The sequence below is a fragment of the Platichthys flesus genome, chromosome 7 (genome assembly GCF_949316205.1).
Source record: "Platichthys flesus chromosome 7, fPlaFle2.1, whole genome shotgun sequence".
Lineage (NCBI taxonomy): Eukaryota > Metazoa > Chordata > Actinopteri > Pleuronectiformes > Pleuronectidae > Platichthys > Platichthys flesus.
This window is the reverse complement of record NC_084951.1, coordinates 15,747,359-15,769,397: the sequence shown is the minus strand read 5'-3', so window position 1 is coordinate 15,769,397 and position 22,039 is coordinate 15,747,359. Positions and strand designations below refer to the sequence as shown.

Below are 22,039 nucleotides of genomic sequence, written 5' to 3'. Positions count from 1 at the left end.
CACTTTTTGTTTACTTCTGAGGTTTTGACATGTTAAACTCCTTTGCTCAACTCAAATACACAACACATCAGGATGTGTTGAAAGCCGGGATAAGCGGGACATGTATATGGCGACCCTATGTTTGAGCGCTTCGCGTGCCAGAGGCTTCAAACGAATCCTGCCCGCAGTTCACATCCGAGTTGTGTCGTTGTGTACAGTAGTCCTGGCTACGTGCAGTTCAGAGAAGTGACCTTGTGCACCAGCCAGCGTGAAAAGCAGCGTGAGCACAGAACCAAGAGCTAAAAGCACCAGAGCTGTCAGGCAGACTGGGGCCAGGAGGAGAGGCTCCATGTCCCCACGGCCCAGCAGGCACCACAGCTCTGTCTCCAGCTCTCCTCGCAGGCCCCCTCACTGGCACGGCCACAGCTGCCATATGGAATCACAATCGCTTTGAATTTGCTCCGTGTTCTCAGCCAACTCTGGCTTAATGGCAGCTTTGTTTACCCTTCATCACAAGTGTTAGTCTCTCTCTCTCTCTCTCTCTCTCTCCTTTAGAAAGAGCGAGAGTGTGCGTGCATATGTGTGTGCCAAGAAACTCACACAGTGCTTGCTGCTGCCTGCTGCTAAAGAGGCTGAAAATGTAGTGTTGATCATCACTTTAATGATCTGGACCCCCCCCTGCCCACACACACACACACACCAGTTCTATTTAGTTACCGCAAGGTCATGCAACTGCGCCGCCAACCCACTTTTTCTCAGCATATCTCATAATACAAGGTAAATATTATTTTTTTAACCGTGGCAACATAAAATTTTGAGGACATGAGTATTTCTACACTGTGAAGTGATTCAGGTTGATCTGCAACCTCCATGTGAAATGATCTTATGTGAGTATGGTTCAATCTGTTGTGCAGGAAACCTCAAAGAATGGGGCTCCAGCTGGTTTTCCACCGACCAGAGGGTCTCTGGTTCCTCTAGTCTCCATGCCGAAGTGTCCTTGGGCAAGACACTGAACACTAAATGTGCCGACAGTGTGTGTCTGATAGAAAAGGTTTTTGTAAAAAGCGCTGCATGCATGTGTGTGTGAATGAGACCATATTGTAAAGAGCTTTCAGTGGTTGATAAGACTGGAAAAGCACTATGCAAACACAGTAACTGAGTAAAATCCAGTCCAGCACCATTACCGGATTAACTTCCATCATCCACATCTTTATCAGATCAAGAGAAGCAAAGTAAATATTTGTTCCTGAACTAATTCAAGCTGAAATATCAGTGTTAAGCTCATCCACTGATTCTGAGAGTTGCTTTTACAAAGGAATGAACTTGTGTGTGATACTCAGCACTGCATAGTTTGGCACTAGTAACGCACTTAAAATCACATTCTGACCAGATTTAAATTTTAATGAATTTATAACATTGAGATATTGTACTTCTATCAAAATATATGTGGTCTGAATTCTTTTCCTTGATATTTTCCCAATGCAGTAATTTCTTTCTTCAATAGTTTTTTTCAGTAGTGACCAAAGTTTAATAAAGTTCTGAATTGGACTTGAGACTTAAAGCTTAAATTACAAACTTGAGAATTTTGGGGTAATTACCAGGCAGGGAACTTTTAATGACAGACACTTAACATTACATTATGAAACAGATTGTAGGATGTGGTTTTCTTAGGCATCCATAGGATACCCTTGTGTCTGCTGCTTTGAGTTTGACCACTATTACTGGCTATAGAACTTTCCATTCTCCTCTTGATCCCGTTAATATCTCGGTGTGAGTGTAAAATGGTCCAAGCTGGAACCTTAATCCCCTGAAATTGAAACAGTAATTCAGGCAGGGAATTTGACTCCATCCTAGGACACTCTATTCACGCAAACCAGCAGACCTCTAATTTTGCAGGCTAACCCTACATGATGTTGCAATAGGCACCAGACTACTTATATACATTTGGCCAGTGTGTTGGTCTGGTGGGAAAGTTATCCATATTGCAATATGCAAACTTTGTTACAGGTTTAATTACTTTAATTGTTTAGCCTGAAACAGAATGAGGGACAGAGGTATGTTCAAATGATCCAATCAAGCATCAGGGATATTAAAATTATGAAAGAAGCGTCCCTCAAACCTTGACTGAAACTGAACATGAGCTACAACAACAGGTAACTTGTGTGTTTGTCTGAGCCTGGTACTGATGAACCAGACACTTTATTATTTGTGCTTTTACTTAAGTATAATATTTTTGAGTACTTCCTCCTCCTCTGCTAAGCTTCTTGCTACACTGTCCCTGGTCAGGTTGACTGTTTACCACAGCAGCTGGAGGAAAAGGCAGAGTTGGGGGTGGGATTGCAGTCGCCCACTCATGCGGATGGACCGCTTTAGATGATTCAGATGCACAGTCGATGCTGGAGGAATGAATGAAACCTCATTTGGGATGATGGGAACCAAGTCTATCAACAGGGAGGCAGCGAGTGTGATGTAAACGCACAACCTTCACCACTTGAAATGCATCTCCACACATGTTGACCTGATTTGACCTTCTGTCTGCAGGTTTTAGATCTATCACTTAGGACTGTTCCATACGCCTTCATCGGGAGAAACGTGGGAATTAAATCTTTCACATTGTTCTACAGACAAAAGGATTAATGGCAGCATTGTCTATTCCGGTTTTTGATCGCTTTGATGCTATAATCTGATGAAAAACGTGCCACAGAGTCGGGCAGTGAGGGCTGACGGCGGGAGACCCCCTCCCTGACGACTTGTTTGTGTCACTTGATTCTCGTACTACGTATTGGAACCACGGCTGTGTGTGCATGTGTGCCTGGGTCAGTAGGAGGACAGGAAATCTCTGTGTGACTGCAGTGTGTTGCTGCCAAAGTTATTGCACACTCTCTCCGAGGACCCACACATATTAAAAGGATGAGAAAAATTGTTGGTGTTGTTGCATAGCCTTTGCATAAGATAAGAAATTAGCACAGCTCTGATTTGTATATCTATAAACTATATCTAAAGGGTAGTTGGTGTCTGATTCGCCTTCCTTCCCTTCTTCTCCTTTGCTCTCGCTCTAGGTTTTAGCTTCCATCTGGCTGCCATTTGGCTGCCTTCTTCCTGTTTCACCTTCATTTATTGCTCACTTTAAAATCATGAATAATCCCCAGTTCTCAGGTCCATCTACCCATCTTGTATCCGTCTCCCTTATTATGCTGTTCATTAAAATACAAATTCATATTCACTGGAAAAACCTGCAGCTCGATGATTGCTGAGGATTATTCAGGCAGTGGGTTCAGTTGCTTAAGCTGTGTACTGCCAAGAGGAGAGGAGAGGAGAGGAGAGGTGAGGAGAGGAGAGGAGAGGAGAGGAGAGGAAAGATCTTCATATTACTTTTTCTTGTGCTAGATGTAAACTCATCAGGAGGTGAAAAAGGTGACAAATTTGCAAACTATAATTGGGACTATAATTTTTCAAATGCCACCTTTAAAGTGTGAAGTTAAAGTCAATTCCATCATGAGGTTATATCCCCCTGTAAATAATGTAATCTTACGGCTACAAAAGTAATGTGAGTGGGATATATTTCAAACCTATTCTGACCTTTTCCAGGGTTTTTTTTAAAAAACGGCAACCAATTTGCATCCCTGTGGTGTGCAGCAGTTTTCTTTGCCAGTTTGGTTTTGCATGTCAAGCTTGTGCTGATCTCAGCAGCCCCGGGAGCAGAGCGGGGCACTGCATCAGGGCAGGGCACTGCGTCTCCCAGTCCCGGGGCAGGACCCAGTCAAAGTTTTCAAAACAAAGCTGCAGTGTAGAGAGCGAGGCAGAGGAAGAGAGGGGGGTAGAGTGCAAGAGAGGGAGGCAGAGGTTAAGAGGAAGAGTCGAGACGAAGCGGAAAGGAAGAGGGAAGACATGAGGATGAGGTATAATGAGAGAAAATAGTGATATATGAGACAAAAGGTCAGGAGTTTAAAAAGGTCTAAAGATTGTTTCTTCAGCTCAAAAGAATAAAAGGAGATTAAAGATTAAAGATTATACAGTAAAAGATTGTCATAAAACATTTCTATAGAAGTTCATGGGAGGACGGTGAGAGGGTTTCCGGTCATATGTTTCAGGTACTAAGAGCCTCATTGTCTCCCAGGTCTTTCAGTCTGCACATCTGAGTGCCTGAGTGCAGCCCAGGTCCTGCTGGTTGATGGGAAGAGTGTCCATTTCCTCTGAGTGGGTGAAATGTAATATTCAAGTAGAGCTGGGGCTGAAGAGCATTTAAGGTAGAAGGGCAATGAACCAACGAGAGGATAGAGAAGGTAAGAGTTGTCAGCATCGGTGCAGGTGGGCGTCTGGGGCCTGTAGGTCAACTGTCACCCTCTCCGACAACCCCACGGTTTTTACCTTCAAGGATGCCGGCATTGATGGGCAGCTCCAAGAGTCTCTCACACTCAGCTGGACATTTGACATGTTGCACTGCAGTGACCAGCATGCTGCGTGCTTCTGATGGGTGCTGTGCGCTGTTTGCAGAAGGGTGACACTGGAGGGGAACAGTCTGTTGCAACCCATCTGGACTCCCCTGGAGAAAATGTGCATGTGCCATTGCAAGTGTGTGTGTGTGTGTGTGTCCCGAGAGGCTGTGGGATTGACAGAGGGCTCCAGAGTGGAGCGGCTGTGAACAACTTTGCTCCATTACAGCCAACGCTTTTAGCCTGATTTGTCAGCTCAGCAGCTCTCACTTATCCGCTGATCAATAAAAGGAAGCTGGACCAAACTTCTTCGAAAAGGCCGACACTTAAAATACACCCCCTACGCTCACAAACTCCTGCTTCAGAGCCGAGAATCTCCCTTATATTCTCTCCAATTTTCTGCTTCAAACACAACTGGTCAGGAAGTTGATTCAGTCACATCCTAATCGAACCTCTGTGACCTCCGTGTCCACATGACTGTGAGCTGTGTCACAGATTATTGGATCATTCAATTTAGTTGCAGACAATTTCGAAACATTAGTAAACAGACTTGGTTTGTGAACGCCGTGAAAAACAGGGAAATCAGATGATGTGGAACCTGCGAATATCAGGTTGATGCGTCAATTTTCAGAAAACCATTGTTTGTACAAGCAAAGGCGTTTGATTTGTCGCTTCCTGCGTCTCAGATGTGATGATCTTCTGCTTCTTACACAAGAAAATGTATTTATTTGGGACTTTTCGTGGGCAAAATGCTTAATCAAGTTACTTGCTGCCCCTAATCTCATTTGATCAGACAAGGAGTCAAAAGCTTGATTTACTACAAAAGAAGTTGCTGATTATTAGTAAAACAACTGAAAGAAAAAAGATGATCCGATCGTGTGTGATCTATTCACATCAGGAGCAGACAGAGAGCACATGTACCTCCGCCAAGGCCCAACGGTCCCCTTATGAAACCACGTTTAAACATGTCCGATTTTTTGTTACTCTCTGAGAAATCAACGGAAATGGCCTCACAGTGTTAACGGAGGAGGAAATAAATCCTGGATGTGTCCACTTATCAAGATCTGCTCCAACATGTAAGCTTATTTCCCCCTGACACATATCACATCATTCAACCAAGTCTCGTGATAATCTGTCCTGCGCTTTTTGCGTGATCCTGTTGACCAACAGACAAACGCTGATGTGAACAGCATCAAGAAAAAGTCTGAAACATCTTTTCAGCAGAACCCACTCATCCACCCCAGCAGCCGTGAGTTTGTCACCGATCACCACTGATGCTGTTGCTGCAGCTTCAACTGTTAATGATCACGACCACGCTAACCAATCACATTAGCTGAATCAGCCCAGGGAATCGTTTCTTCTCGGTGTCATTATGGAGACGGATGTCACTGGGCTCTAACGGCACACAGCGAGACGGCAGTTTCCTTGGTGTAGGTGGCATCAATTCCTCTCATCTCGTGGTGTGTGTGGGGGGGTGCGGAGTTGCTCTGAGGGTACGCTCATCATCTCCCCTTGTGCTTTGCTCTCCCTCGCTGTCACTGGGCAAAAACAGCTTTGTTATATATTTCGCTGTACTCACTTGCGTAAGGTTTTATAACAATTCAGACATTTAGTTTCTGTGGGTCAACAGGGAAACCGACCCTTAACTACCCAGGGATCAGATGTGAGGGCTCCCGCGTTGCCATGGAGACAGATGATGATGTAACGACCCTCGTTATAAAGCCAGTAAATGATGTACACGCTGCATGTTGTAAATCTGTACACTCGACAGAGCCACTGTGTCATTCTGTCACAGACTTTCAAATCTTGAAGCTGCACTGCCGTCTCTGCTCATATTTAATTGCTTCTAGGCACAGAGAGGGTGTCAGCCTCTCGTCTTTTTTTCGGTTGATAAGCCGTCTCAGCTGATGTCTGGAGATGGTTAGGAGCAGTGTTGCTGGCTGTCTCTGCACTGTGACCTCCTTCAATCCTGGCCTGACTCAAACCTGAGCAGGGAACACTATAGGGAACACAAACCCCTGGGTCTGGACCTTGTTAGAGGTCAGAGAAGCTGAGGACGGGGGGTTGCACACATATCACATGTGCTCAGAATCAGGTTTTACATCCTCTCCCTTCTCTCTAACCGGGGAGCCCTCAGGACACAGTGCAGGCGCTGCCTCAGGCTTTTTTTCTTTTACATCGTGCGTCGTAAACACAATGACTTTCAGATGCTTTTTGATTTCCAGTTGCATTCTGCAGCCACAACATTTCCAAAGAGCAAAGGGCTCGAGCTGAGACGGCTGTTTCCCTGCTACGTCGTCTCACGGTCTGTGGACCCATCCACTGTTTGTTTAAATTTCCATCTATTCCCCGCAGGGTTTAGCCGTCTCCCTTCTTTGTACCCCTCTCTGTTCCTCATCTCTGCTCTCTGCTCCCCCCCCCAACTTGCCAGATCTCCTTACACTCTCCAGTCTTTCATGTGGAGGGGGGTAGGTGGGCGGTGGAGAGGCGGATGGGGAAATTGGCCACCCTGGGATCAGACACATGCATGCACGATGCCTGTAAAATGTACAACGCGACTAGCCGGAGAAAGATTAGAGAGGAAGCGTCTGTAATGGCGATGAACAGACAACTTACAGGGTTTCTGTTTGTACTTTGAATCCACAAAATACACATTTTATCCAAATCTGTGAGCAGTGGACTCATGACCGTGGGATTTATTGCTGAGGTGTGGCTGAGGCTTGTGCAGGGGCCATTTTAACACAGTTGATTTCCATTGATCAGTGTGTTGAAACAAATGAGAAAAGTGTGGGATCAATCTCTTAAGTATGCACATGAGAGGAGGATTGTGAATGAATTTGGTCTTTGAAGTCGGGACACAAAATGGGCCATGCTGCGTTAGCGTGCCTCCTGCAGTCTGGGCATTACTGTGATAAGATCTTCCTCGATGGCTCACATAAGGAGCCCAGAAATGAGGTCAGTGTTGTCTTCTTATAAACAAATTCAGAGACTTAATAAAATCTTTCTGGAAAGTGCATTTTTGGAAAACTAAAGGCGAGTTATTTTGTTTTTGATCTCTGATCTTTGAGAACCCAGAGAATTGCTGGGAAAGATCCATCGCGGCAGTGAGTCTTAGCAGAGGAGAGTGTTTTTCCATCTGTAGGTGACTGGAGATCAGGGATCAGAGGTCGGGTTCAGGGCAAGAAGATGGAGGGGAGGCATGACTGACCTGCTCTCCAGACACACAGCTCAGAGGAAGCGTTATCTCGGGCCTGAAGGAGGCAGGAGGAAGGGCGGCAGGCAGGATGGGAATGGAGGACAAGACAGAAAAAACAAACAGTCCCAAGCGAAGACCTTCCCTACACAGGATTAAAGTGGATGTCCGGTCCCAGTACCCCCCTCTGCTCACTTCCCATGTCCTCCTGACATCACAGTGCAGCAGCAGTCGATCTGCAACGGGTGTGGAGTCTTTTTCACATCCTGACCTCAGCTGTCTGCCTCACATCGGAGCGCGCACCGGTCATGTGATTGGACGCACGGCTCAAAAATGAAAGAAAAAAAAATATGTCTGTCTGACATAAACAGGACAGTGTGTATTTTAGAGGGGATCACAGCTGCACAGCTGTGTTTGAGGAGGAAGGCTATTTATATATCCACACTTTGTTTGGATTTCTCTTGTTACTTCTTCTCTCCTGGTTGGTCGACACGTCTTGTGCCGCCAGCGCTCGATCACCTCTCACTGACCAACACTGAGCATTGAAAATTTCCTTTTGGCATTATTAGATTCATCAACTGAAGTTTGAATTTAAAGAATATGCACTTAACTTTGAACAAGTCTCCTTCTTCTCCCAATAATCCTCTCCTTCTCTCTCTTTCTCTTCCCTCCAGACTCGTACTCAGCAGCTGGTAGCGAGGGCAGCATCTCCACCTCTGTGGCGTCCCTGCCCCCCCAGGCATCGGGCAGCTCGGCCCCCAGCTCTCCGGGCTCCAGACGCTCTGTGAGCACCCTGAAGAAGTGGCTCACGAACCCCGTCCGCAAACTCAGCGCCGGGGCCACCGCCAAAGGAGAGCGCCAGGTCCGCAAACTAGAAGGAAAATCTCCGTCTCTTCCATCCCAGAGCCACAGCCAGGACCTTGGCCCCCAGAGGCCTGATCAGACCCTCACCATCCTGCCTGTCACCCACAGAGAACTGGTGCGAACTGAAGTTATAATGAGGATGCGTTCTTTTTTACACATGAACTTTGTGCTGTATGGATCTGAAGCAAACAGGCTATTAATTATATGGTATAAAATAACAGCAGCATTACTGGCTCAGCCTGCAGGAACCCATGTTCTGTGACTCACATGCTCTTTTTTCATGTTTTGCAGCTTCCAGCATGAGTGTGTTTCTGTTTGCCTGAATGCATGAATGTGCTCCACATATTTTGCATCATGATGATTTTGTGTTTTTCTGACGCTGTGGATGTATATGTGTGTGTTACAGGGGTGGAAAGATGGCCTGGCCAGCCCTGAGGACCTGTCACCTGCTACACTGCAGTCCCCCAGCTACATCACTGACTCACTCATTGGCTGCACATCCCTGCCAAACACTCAGGTCTGTTCACGTGATCTACTGTAAAACAACCACCGTCCAACCTGTTGTATCAGTCACCACCTGATGTTATAATCACAAATTATAGAAATTGCTCGATTGAAGCACTGTGTTAACAGGGAGATTTCTTGATGCCACAAGACGAGAGTGTAACTGACTGTTTTTATGAATCAAATTTGGCTGTAATGAGTTTTTTAATCCGCTGCTGATTCATTCTAGTGAACAGTTTACTGTCTGCGAGAGGAGTAAAGCAGTTTTCTCTGTGAGGACCCGGCCTGGCAGGGCAATTACATCAGTTCTCCTTGTATCCATGGTCCCCCAGCCAGATCTGGAAATGACTAACTGTTCTGCTGCTGGTCGAGCTCAACTAACAACTCAAACAAACACACAGATGCTCACAGGAGATCTCCGTTCTGTAGCCACACACACATAACAAGGCATGCAGAGATATGCCCACAATGGACGTGCTGTAGCACAGACATGTAACAGAGTCCAAATGAGTCCAAGGCGCTCTGGGAGCAGATCAATGCAGCAGAGGAACCAGGGGGTATAGTTTGACAGTGGCCCGTTTGATGCATGACACACATTCAGCATGTTACAAAAGGACATGCCCGGAGATAAATAGGAAATAGCACGAAATGGCAGAGAAGATGAGAGATGACTCCGCTTCTGTGAAGGGAAAACCAATACTGTGTGCGCACATACGCTTTCATTTTTCAATCAAACACTCTGAGTCAGTCGCTCATGGCAAAGACGGGTCTCCAGTCTGAGGGTTCCTTTTTGGTTGTGGGGTGAAAGCGGTGGCAGAAATTTGAGTCCTTCCAATATGAAACAATATGGATATCTGATCCTTTGAGCACTTCGGAGTGTCTCCTGTTAGACACCAGTGCACTTAAATCCTAATTTCAGTCACATCAAAAGCCATTATTCGATTACATCATGGGGGGGGGGGGGGGGGGGGGGGGGGGGGGGGGGGTGAGGTCAGCGCTGTTGTGTTTTTACTGCCCAGTGAGAGAGAGAGAGAGAGAGAGAGAGAGAGAGAGAGATTAAATTATGTAGGTCAGTCAACTCCAAGATGTGGTTTCTGTCTCTCTCAGCTCCACATCCGTCACTGGCCACATGTCCAGTGTAATACTCATTGTTGTTTTTCATCTTGTCTTGTTGTCTCTAAAGTCGACCACAGAGGAGCTCAGTAAGTTTGGATTCAAGGTTTATTATTTCATGGTCAGTGGAAAGTTCTTGTGATTGTGTGTCAGCAGTCAACTGAGCTTTGGTGTCAAAAGGAAATCCAGAACCACAGATCCTAGTATGAGCAGTTTGTGCAGTCTGTCATCTTGACCACCGGTAAACAAATAACTAAGGAACAACGCAATATTTAACTTCAAATTCCTCTCATCTAAAATTTCTTAGTTTGAGAATAGCTGAATTGTTGTTAGATTCTAGTAATGATTTTTTTTTTTTAAACTACTGTCAGCTTTTGATGAAGCTGTTTTCATTTTCTTTCTTTTGTGAGCTTCTGGGTACAAAAACAAAACTTTGAACAGAGGGAGAAGGGGGGGGGTAGTTTTTCCTGTGGGCTTTGCCACTGCACATCTGGAAGTGATCAGGGAGCCAGGGAGACCTGTCAGCCAGGCTGGAGAACTCCGAGCAGGGCAAGACGAGCAGGGGGAGCGAGGGTCTATCTGGAGCCTCTCTGTCTCTCCCCCAACGCCCCTGTGTCTCCACTCAGCTTTGTGTCTTTCATTCTTGTATCTCTCTCTCTCTCGCACACACATAACTGTGACAAAAAGCTCACAACTCGAAGACACTGATATGTTTATCAGGGAAATGTCAGGTGAGCGAGTGGAGAAGAAAGTTCTGTCTATCTTTCCATTTGCCTAAATCTCTATCGATCTATCCATCCATCTGTTTATTTCTCCATCGGCCGGCCGCCTGCCGGGGTAGTCTGGGGGATTAGGTGAATGTCTGTGGTGGGTAAGCAGGTTTGTGTATGTGTTTAAGGTGGGGAGGTTCTGCTTGACTGGGACAATTGGACGTGGGGATTTAGGTGAAGACAGACGGCTGCTCCTGTAAGTTTACACGGTCAAGAGAGTGAAAGGCTAAAAAATAAACTGCTCAAGGAATATGGTGAGAAACAGAGACTTCCAACGTAAGGGTCGTGAGCAGATGTATCCATTGAGTTTGTGATGGTGTCGGTCTGTGAGGGCTTTGTTGCGGCACGCACAATGGCTATGTTTGTGCCAGGATCCACACAGGAAATTATATCAATTCCAGGAAAAAGCGTGAAAAGGAGGTCATGTTTATAACACAATCGATTGGATCAGAGTAACCTTGGCTTTATCCTGCGTGCATTTTCTATTTGCAGACATAAGGCAGTAACCCACTGGGGATTCATGACATAGATGCTGCTATTGTAGATGAAGTGTGATGTGTTTACATACAGGTTTAAATCCTCAGGGGGCAAAACAAGGGAATAGGGTTCATGAATTCACTTATAAATCTGAAATGTAATGTAATATCCACTGGGCATTCTGTAATTGTATTCTTCTTAACTCCATCAGGAACCTTCAAAGCTTTACTATGTCATCTCCTATGTTGGTCCTTTTCACTCTTAGTTTTTTTTTTATCTTTCAATCTCCCTCTCTCCATCCGTCTGTGGCTGAGGTGCACAGCACGGATCATTAACGGTGACAATCTGAATCGGATCTTCTTATCATTCAATCTCTGCTCCATGTCCCGCTCTCTGCTCTCCCTGGTCACCTTGGAAACCTGCATCACTATCATCTCTCTCCCTTAGCTTTCCGTCTCTGTCTCCTCAGGACACGCAGTCCACCAACGTTTTGCCGGACGACAGCGGCTCCGTGTTGATGGACGACACGTGCAGCCAGTGGTCGGCTGCGGCGGACACTGAGGAGGAGAGGGGAAGTGCCTTGGAGAAAAGCTTGTACGTGATTCATCAACGCAAACATGATCTTAATTCAAGAGGCCCGTGTTATTGCATTCTTGCGTTGCTGCTGTCTGGAAATTTGTTAGTTGTCATTTCATCTTATATCTAAGTCCTAAAAAGATCTACAGCCTGTTGCAGCACAAGCAGCAGGATGTATGTGGGCACAGTGGTGCTGACTTGCTTAATGACAACCTCGACTGCAGTCTACTGACGGCTTACAGGAAAAAACATTTTTTTTTAGACTATAGGCTGCTTTTCAATAAGAATGGCACTTACAGATAATCATGAAGCACATTTTAATTGACTAGATACAGATTTTATTTTGATATGCATCAAATTATTATATACTATCCAAAATTTATTGGCTTCTTTCTTGGGTCATGCCCGACCGCTCCACAAAATTTCCTGGAAATCGGTTGAGAAGTTTTTTTACATAATCTTGCTAATTATTAAACAAAGAAACAAACAAAGCATAATCCCCTTGTTGAAGGCGATTATACTCACATACCCAGGTTTGAAGAACAAGGACATTATTAAAAGTTAATAAGTAGTATAGAGGGTAGTTGCTGCTGTTTCCTCAAAGAGCTGTTAAAATCTTTATGACCGAAAATAGGGTCAGATATACATTTTACTGAAAAGAATATGAATTTATTATTTATTCTACATATTTGCTGAATTGTTTGCTTGTCTAAACTAATTTGATGTTAACTCAGGGGTTGATTGACCTCCTGTAACTTTCAGGATCATCTCATGGTCTTCATCAGCTGAAGTTTCATACCGACTTCATGTACAGACTACTGAGAGACACTTCCATCACAAATATAATCTGCATTTGTTGATGAGGACTGTGAGATGCTCTCTTGTGTTACACTTGACATGTTTGTTTGTTCAGCTCACCTCTCGTTTACTGAGAGGCTGCAGTGAACTGGAGTTAGTTAGCTTGAAGTGTGCACTTAAAACCTGGCTGCAGTTTCTCTGTAACTGTTACCAGATCACACTCTTTCCAGGATCTACAAATTTACAGCTCTGTATCGGTGCCTTTCTGGAAAATTACTCAGAAACCGTGACTCGTAAAACGAAGTGCTGCTGATTTTTGCTAAATAAACTCTGACAGCGATCCTCCCTCTTTTGTGACTCTACAGGTATGTACTGAAGGAGCTTGTGGAGACAGAGAACCATTACGTGGGAGACCTGGGATTCATAGTGGAGGTAAACCTCACAGTCTGCCAGCTAAGAGCACAAAAATCCGACAGAAGAAGAAGAAGGGACTTAGTCATCGAGTGTACAATAATGATAATCATCATCATCATCATAATAACAATAATAACAATGGTAATAATAATATAATGACAAGTTAAAAATTATAACAGTAACAGAAGAAACAAGACGGATATAGAATAAATAATTAGATAGTGTATTAGGTTTTATTTAGTTATTTACATTTTTAATAAAATACATAAGACATTTACAAAACAATACAATGAGGACTAGAACAGTGAATACAAACCAGTTACAACAATGTCATCATCATCATCATCATCATCATCATCATCATCATCTGTATCATTTTCTGTATCCTCTTCCATCTCTCATCAAACGCTTTTGTGTGTGTGTGTGTGTGTGTTTTCCCCTGCAGGGTTACATGGCTACAATGAGCTCCAAAGGAATACCGGAGGACATGAAGGGAAAAGACAAGATTGTTTTCGGAAACATCCACCAAATATTTGACTGGCACAAAGAGTAAGTCTGTGATATAAAGAAATCTATATTTCCTCATGGGGAAAAGATGAATTCAGTCTCAAAGACAAACAGGCATTTGCAGAGAATTGTGTTTGTGACTAAATGGGGGACAAAGGAACAATAGGTCGGGAGACAAATCTAACCTTTCGTTTTGGGGCTGATGTGTGTGTGTGTGTGTGCTTGTGTGTGTGTGTGTGTGTGCGTGCGTATTCTCTGCAGCTACTTCCTGGGAGAGCTGGAGAAGTGTTTGGCGGAGCCAGAGAGGCTGGCTCAGCTCTTCATTAAACATGTGAGTATGACTACTGCATAGACAGACACACACACACACACACACACACACTCAGTCAGTAGAAGTGTCTGGGTCTGTTTGGAGCTAGGGTAAATAGAGTTAAGAAAACACGCAGAGCTCCTGTTTATCCTTTACCATACGTCTCTCCTTCTCTCTCAAACTGCCAGCGTCTCCCCTTCCACTTCCCTGTTACTGATATGTCTCCGTCCAGGCTGTGTTTTTACAACAGTGCACACGGCAAAACACACACACACACACACACACAACCACAAACGACAAACTGGCCAATTTCCAGTCTGGACTGGACTGGTCAGGAAACACCAGGGAAAAAACAGCCAAAAGAGACATCATGAATAGGACAGGGAATAACAAACCCTCAGTTCCCGCCCTTTGATTCAAAAGCTTTTTTTTCTTCAGCGTAAACAGCAGCTTACTTTTCTCTACATATCTGGAATCAAGGTTGAAGCATGCAAGGCATTTTTTATTTCTACTTTTGATTCCATCGATAGAGCTTGAGCCGGTATGGAGTCATGAGGCTGAAAGGGAGAAAAATGAGAGTCATACATATTGGTTAAGTGGTGCCACTCTGAGAAAACACAACTTGACCAACTTGCCTTTGCCTCTGAAAATGATTAAGTTTAATGCCTGTGTAACTCTTTTGCTTTATTCACTCTTCACTACACAATCCAACCAAGCTCTGCTCACTGGATAATCAACTCTCCAAAAGAAGCCTGTGTGGGAATAAAGAAACCTTTAACTAAATCTAAGCACGGTGTCACGCTGTGAAAAAGCAGAGTGAGAACACGGCTCGAATGAGAAGCAGAAACCCAATCTGCTTTTTACAAGAGCTTTGCCACCAGTACCGGACACGTGTGATCGCGAACACGTGCAAAATATTAGAGCCCTGGAAACATGTGTCAACACAGGAGGCTGGTGGACGCACTCGCTCCCTTGTGTTTGACATGCAGCCGTCGTCTGTGGTGTTACACCGTGTCCACATTCAGGTGGAGCGGCTTACCGGTCTCTAGGTTACAGAGCCGTGCAGCCTGTTGCTAGGTACAGCCTTATATCAGCCGGCTCTGGAAGGCTCCGGTAACACTGAGGGTAACCTGGGTGAATTATACATAACCTGGCGCTCATCTACATGTAACCTCCATTAGGGGCGCTGCAGGGCCGCATCATCTGCACCCCCATGGCAATCAGTCACAGCAGAGTAGGCACTAACCAGACAAAGGCAGCTTCAAAGGCCCTTCGCTCTGAGACTAATCCTCAGCTCCGCTCCCTCTCGTCCCAAACGGGGACCAGACGCTGCTCATCCGCCGCTGATGTTTTTCCTGCTCACGCTCAATAGCGTTTTTCATTTGTTTGTAACGCAATAAAAGACACATTAGTATCGAGTTGATGTGATCTCAGCCAATTTGTGTCAAAGGTCGAACTGAGTGATTGTAACGAGATGTTTGTTCATGCAGGAGAGGCGTCTGCATATGTACGTGGTGTACTGTCAGAACAAGCCCAAGTCGGAGCACATCGTCTCAGAGTACATCGAGACTTACTTTGAGGTGAGCACATGTTCGCAGAGATATTACCACTGTTAACTGCAGGTTATGTTCTGTTTGTATGTGTGTTGGTTTTTGCATGATTACACAAAAACTACTGGATGGATTAGGCTACTATGGATCTTGGTGGAGGGATTGGGTGAGAGTTACGGGAGAACCCATTAAATGTTGATGTGGGGATCACGCTGCGAATCCAGGAAATAGTTTCCATTTGAACATTCTGAGATTGTTTTTCAACATTTTCATCGATTTCTCAGTGAATAATTAATGGACGAAAAATATTGACATGTGTGCATTTGGTGCAAATCCAAACTAAAATTCAGATCTAATGAATTTAGAAGTGTTTTCATAAGGGTATTGAATGCACCTTACCAAGTGTCATTCTAGTTCAATATGTAATCTATGTAAAATCAATACATTGTCAAAAATGTCAATGTTCCTAGAGTCAATGTCCAAAAAATGAAAACTATCAAATTCCTACATATGAGAATCTGTAAATATCTCATACCCATCATGCACTGGTCACAGGCCACTCGGGCCGATAGTTAATAGCACATTTAGTATGCATGCCTGCCCGATTGCTCCTATATTATATATTATACATGGCCATGTGGATGTCTTTTCAGCTGCCATTTATTATTCAGATCGGCTCCTTTTCCTTGTCAGTAAACTCAAGGTAAATGGACAGGATAATCCCTGCGATGTATTGTTAAAGACAGAGGGCAGCGGCTGTCAGCTTCTGTGTTTTGTGCTGTGGCCGGCCCCCCCCCCATGACTGGTTTTGTGTTGTTGTGTCTGTCTGCGCCGTCAGGAGTTGCGGCAGCAGCTCGGCCACAGGCTGCAGCTCAATGACCTGCTCATCAAGCCCGTCCAGAGGATCATGAAGTACCAGCTGCTGCTCAAGGTGAAAAGCAGGACACCGCTGCGCTGTTGATCTCACACACCAACACCTAATGCACACGCACACACTGAGCAGCTGCCTGGCACACAGCGGGGTCAGCCTCCGGGTTGTAAACAGACAAACACACACAATTGCACATGTACACGCTACGGCACACAGGGTGTATTGTCTGCTCTGACTACTTTCTAGTCGGAGAGGAAGAGGAACAATTACATCACGAGACTCCACTCGCACCACATGATTTAAATATGTCTTTGAAGATGATCATAAAATGACGTCTCTGGTATAAGTCTTAAAAAACGTGGCCCTTTGGCATTCAAATGAAAGGTGGGTTCAACTCCCATAAATACTCCTCCAGATGTCCTCACCTTACTCTGAGCAGTAAACCTGGAGTGCTCTGGTGACCATGCTGTGTTTATTTGAGCAGGATTTCCTGAAGTATTACACCAAGGCTGGGATGGACACGGAAGAGTTGGAGGTTGGTGTCCTCCTGCATATGTTTTGATATTTTTTTTATTTGCAAATTTGTTCTTTTTCCTGACAACTGGAATATTGACTTTCAAACAGAAAGCCGTGGAGGTGATGTGCTTTGTGCCAAAACGTTGCAACGACATGATGAATGTGGGCAGACTACAAGGCTTCGAGGTAAGTCTCAGGGAATTTCAACCAAACCCCCTAAAATCTTTCAAACGTTTCTCATGTCAGCCCATGAAAACTGCACTGTAACAAGTTTCTTCTGTTACGTTTATCTTCGCTGTGGTCCCAGGGAAAGATCACAGCTCAGGGCAAACTGCTCCAGCAAGACACCTTCACTGTTATGGAGCAGGACAGTAGCTTCCTCTCCCGGGCCAAGGAAAGACGGATCTTCCTGTTTGAGCAGCTGGTCATGTTCAGCGAGCCAATCGACAGGAAGAAAGGCTTCTCACTTCCTGCATACATCTTCAAGAACAGCATCAAGGTGAGCACCCGCCGTGAACTCAGATCAGCCACGTAGGATGTTTCAGCAAAATCAAATCCCCCAAAAAAAAGAAAGGCCCACCACCTCCTGCAGGTTCTGCGTTACACAACAGACTCACAACAGCATATTTTTGCCGAAATCAGCACACGTTGCATAATCCCACATGGCAGAGACCCTTTAGAGGCTTGCATGTGTTAGTGAAGTATTTAACAAGCAACTCAGCAGGACGGATTCCTCACAGACGCGAGTCAACTGTGATATGTTCCAGGTGAGCTGCCTAGGAGTGGAGCCCAGCGTGGACGGCGATGAAGCGCGCTTTGTGCTGACTTCACGCAACCCCGATGGGAGCGTGGTGCGCTTCCAGCTGCAGGCCTCCTCCCCGGACATCTGCAGGGCCTGGGTCAATGATCTGGTGCAGATCTTGGATTCCCAGCGTAACTTTCTCAATGGTAACTACCAGCTGCTCTCTGAAGACTATAGGCCATATGCTCCCTGATCAATAAATCATGTTTCCAGTTGGCATATTATCCATTTATTCACTTTGTTGTCCGGTCACATGTTGCCTGTCTCGCTGTGTGTTAGCCCATACCTGAAAATAAATACAGTATATATTCAGGGTCAAATTATAGTAAGCAAGTCTCAAAATATTGACATTTGGTGTCATCATTTTACCTGCTATGTTGTATATTACAAGAATTTGGACAACCTCTATTTTTATATATCACATTTACACAATAGCCTTATATTGTGTATAGTATTTATCTTTTTTAATAGTTATGTAATAATATATTATTATATGATAATGTTTTGTGAAAAATCTATATTTTCCCAAGGTATGTTATCTCGTTTTTATTTAATTAGTAACTTCTGATCAAAAAAATAAACTTCATACAGTGAATAAAACATGTTAAGAATATTTTACACTATGATGATAAGTTGTCAGCAGCTTCAATGTATTATTACATTGTTATGTGTCTTTTGCAACTATAACGCCCCCTGTGGACACATTGTGGAAATCTTCTTAGCCAAAGTTATAATTGTTTTCAAATCCTGTATATGAAAAAAACATTCAGTAAATCTTTTCTTTTTGGATCATATGAAGTTGAACGCATTAATAATATCTGCTGTCTGTGCCTTCCAGCCTTACAGTCGCCTATCGAGTACCAGCGGCGGGAGAGCAAGTCCAACAGCCTGGGCCGCTGCATGAGGCCTCCTCTGTCGGCGGCTAGCGCCCTGCGGCCCCACTCCTCCGCCTCCATCGACCGCCACAAGCTGCCGTCCCTTCACTCCCACAACACCTCCTTGCCCACCCTCTATCTGCCCAGCCAAGGCCCAGGCCAAGGATCCACCGACACGTACTCAGGCCGGGACGTAAGTTTCTTGATCTGACCTGCAGTTACCCCCCCACTCAAACACAGTGTTTTCAGCAATGAGGCACATGCTTTCTTTTTTAGAACTAAATATCGCACGAATGAAATGATAGAAAAGTTGGTGCTGTGTGTTGACTGCCTTCCCTCTTGTTTGCATCCGCAGCCCGCTGTGGTCCAGCCGTGCCCTGCTGATCCCCACACTGTTTCTCTCTCACACGTCCAACTGGGCTTCACTGATCAGCCAAACTGTCAAACCGTGTCAAATGGGCTGTACACACCCACCACACACAGTGCACAGGTAGTGTATAGTTATTATTTATATATATATATATATATATATTTATGTATATGTATTTCGAGAAAAGCTGTTCGAATGAGGGCCCCAGTGCTGCAGTTTATATGTAATTATTTTGCACATAGTTAAACATTGTTCCCCTGGGTTGTCTAGCAGTCATTATCCAACAGCAGCACTGGGAAAAATTAATGACAAAACAAACCACAGGAAGCTAACCACTGGGGGAGTAATGGGCCATTGAAAACCGTCTGACAATAATTCCAATACACTCATTAATTTGAGTTAAAAGATGAAAGACTTTAGCAAATGGTAACAATTTATTTAGATAGGTGGTGGTGGTGGTGGTGATGGGGGGGGGGGGGGGGGTCGATTCATAAGAAGAGTTGTTTCTCCCCCTCTTGGAAAAAAAGGGAATTGATCAAATTCTGTATTTATATCGAAAAAACGAAATGTTGAATATTTTTCTCTCACTCGTTTCAGTTTGTTGAATGTAATCTTTTTTTTTTTATCATGGAACAGTAAATCTTTTAAAATGTAAATCCAATCCGTTGCTGCAGACGACATCGGGACCATCCTGATTGTCGGGCTCTGCATCACCATTAGTGTCGTGTCCCTCTGTCATCATGTCGGCACTGAGCTCTGAGGACAGGCCAGCAGTTGTTGTTCTCCACCTCTTGTCTATGTCTGCGCTGTTTGGATAGGCTTGGCAGATAACAAACAGGAAGCAGACTGGGTCAGAGGGAGATGCCTATCGGAGGCACATAATTGTTTCCCTTGCCTGTGCTGGAGAGAATAGATGGAACATAGGCCAATGTAGAGGCTGTAAATAAAAAATTGCTGATATGCAACTTTTTGCACAATCCCTCGGACGGTGGGTTCAGAGCAGGAAAGCACTCTGCTATTCTAGATCTGTGTGAAAGGGGAAATAATTGGTGGAGTTGGATCTGAGAGTGTGGCTATTCCGTGTGATGATTGTTCCCTCTCTTCCCAGCAGAGAGCAGGAGAGGCCTGCCGCAGGGGTCAGCCTGTCGACGCTGGGATCCAGGGTCCGCTGTCGGGTTTCTCAGTTGGACGACGCCCCAGCAACCTGGCCCAGCTAGACGAGGACGACCTGTGAACTCTCTCGATTACCCTGTCTCCTGGGTCGGGAGGAGGACAGCAGCTAAAGCCACAGCTGCGGAGACAAGAGGACGTGTCTACTGCCTGTCTATGCCAGGCGGGGCCCTTACCTGGTTCAACAGTCATTTCTGGAGTATAACAGAGGGACCTGAAGGATCGAATGAAGGAATTATGAGCTGCATCTATAAAATTGACTTTGCTCCTGTTTTTAGAGAGCCACGTAAAGGGGGAGGGGACGACCCTCGGCCCCCTCCAGTGTACATATATGGCAGCCTTACAGGCTTACAATGAAGAGAGAAGCACTCAGTGGAAACTCAGTGTTATGAAGATTTCTGCTTTTTACCTTTTCGAGAGTTTGTACGCTACAGTCTTCTCTCTCTTTCGAAGGGCGAGGGGGATCTGCTCGATGAAGAAATATCCATTCCTGTTCGGGGCGGTCACTGGAGATGCGTGTGCCTGAATGTATGTTTATGCAAAGCTGTGTGCGGATGTGATTGAGTTCATGAGTGTGTGCACGGAGCTCTGGTGGCTCCTCTCGTAATCTGGTCAATTTTCTTTGTTTTACTTGTTTTCTGACCCCCCCCATTGTGAACTACAGCTACATACACATACATTGTCATTCCCCTGCTGACGACGGCGTTAGCTGTTTATGTCGAGGAGAGCGGCGAAAGGGCAGAACACTTGATGTGAACATGCCACGGTGGAGTCTGCTCGCTCCAGCTTCTTCTGAGAGAACTTTCTTTCTCACCACAGCTCTGAGAGACCCTGTGCTCTCAAATTCTGTTTGACCGGGCCCCCCTTTTGATCTGGACAAAGAAGGCGCGAGGGAGCCCCCTGGAGGTTCTCCGTGGGTATGACGTCACTTCAGAATACTTTTTTGCACTTTGGGCAAATTCCACAGGAGTTGCTACATAGGTGCATTCAAAGGGGACTGCTGTGCTGACCCAACGTGTTGCAAGCTACATCTCCTTGTCGGGCACAATGCTACTTAACACGGATGTGTCTTTGCAGGCCGGAGTATATTTCGGGACTCTTGCATTGGTTTAATACTGATTGTTTTATTAATCCACTGTTGTCATGTCAAGGCTGTGCACCATTTATATAACCTCTGTTAACTTTTGCTCGCATGGGTTAAACACTGCACAGTGCATATGATTACAGGAATCAAACATTGCCGCTTTTAAGGAGAAGAAGGACCCAGTTTATGCCAAGAAATGTTTCCGCTCCAGTTGGTTGAAATGAAGGATAATGTGTTGCTGGATGAACAGAGAGATGCTGAAAAATCTGCATGCAACCTCTTCCTCAAGACAACAGTGCCAAAAAATATATATATTAAAAATAATGCAGCTCACGACTCAAACGTTTCGTGCTCGTGTTCGATAGTTCAGTTTGTCATTTCTCTGAAGAAATAAATATAGATATATGAGTTCCAATCTGGATAAAAGAGGAAAGCAGGGTAGATGAGGGGGATTTATTCTGTTCACATCAGGTCTGTTCTCCTCTATGGCCAGTAGAGGTCCCCACAAGGCTTTCAAATCCAGCTCAGTTGGACCATACAGCTGCACCAAAGATCAGTAGGCCTCAAGTTTCAGTGCTAGCATTGAAATCGCTTCATAATCAGTCTGAGAAATCAAAGTAAACTGAAAGGTGAAGATATTAGACTTTACAAACACCGCAGCTTTAGTCTGCAGTTGGTGTGAAACGCAGAGTTTTCATGGGAAATACCAATCAGGCAGCTTTGCATGTGACACAAAAGGAAAACCACTACAGAGAACCAAAAAGCAAGGAGGCATATAACCAGGAGAGGGTCGATGAACGCCATGTTTGACTGAGTAGAAACTGTTGTATCATATCAAATAAAAGGTGTCTTTTTGAAGCTGA

The 22,039-nt window shown here is 44.9% G+C and overlaps 1 protein-coding gene across 1 annotated transcript in view; it reads left to right on the top strand.

The window, feature by feature from the left end:
* Nucleotides 1-22,039, top strand: part of arhgef25a (Rho guanine nucleotide exchange factor (GEF) 25a) — a 43,993-nt gene extending 21,954 nt beyond the window's left edge. The window contains exons 3-17 of the mRNA XM_062392505.1: nt 8,280-8,584; nt 8,876-8,986; nt 11,803-11,927; nt 13,073-13,139; nt 13,567-13,670; nt 13,890-13,959; nt 15,429-15,518; nt 16,327-16,419; nt 16,844-16,894; nt 16,984-17,061; nt 17,183-17,374; nt 17,643-17,823; nt 18,516-18,745; nt 18,908-19,042; nt 20,031-22,039. Of these exons, the coding sequence (XP_062248489.1) occupies nt 8,280-8,584; nt 8,876-8,986; nt 11,803-11,927; nt 13,073-13,139; nt 13,567-13,670; nt 13,890-13,959; nt 15,429-15,518; nt 16,327-16,419; nt 16,844-16,894; nt 16,984-17,061; nt 17,183-17,374; nt 17,643-17,823; nt 18,516-18,745; nt 18,908-19,042; nt 20,031-20,156 (1,958 nt within the window). The 3' untranslated portion in view covers nt 20,157-22,039. The remainder of the gene's footprint in view (nt 1-8,279; nt 8,585-8,875; nt 8,987-11,802; nt 11,928-13,072; nt 13,140-13,566; nt 13,671-13,889; nt 13,960-15,428; nt 15,519-16,326; nt 16,420-16,843; nt 16,895-16,983; nt 17,062-17,182; nt 17,375-17,642; nt 17,824-18,515; nt 18,746-18,907; nt 19,043-20,030) is intronic.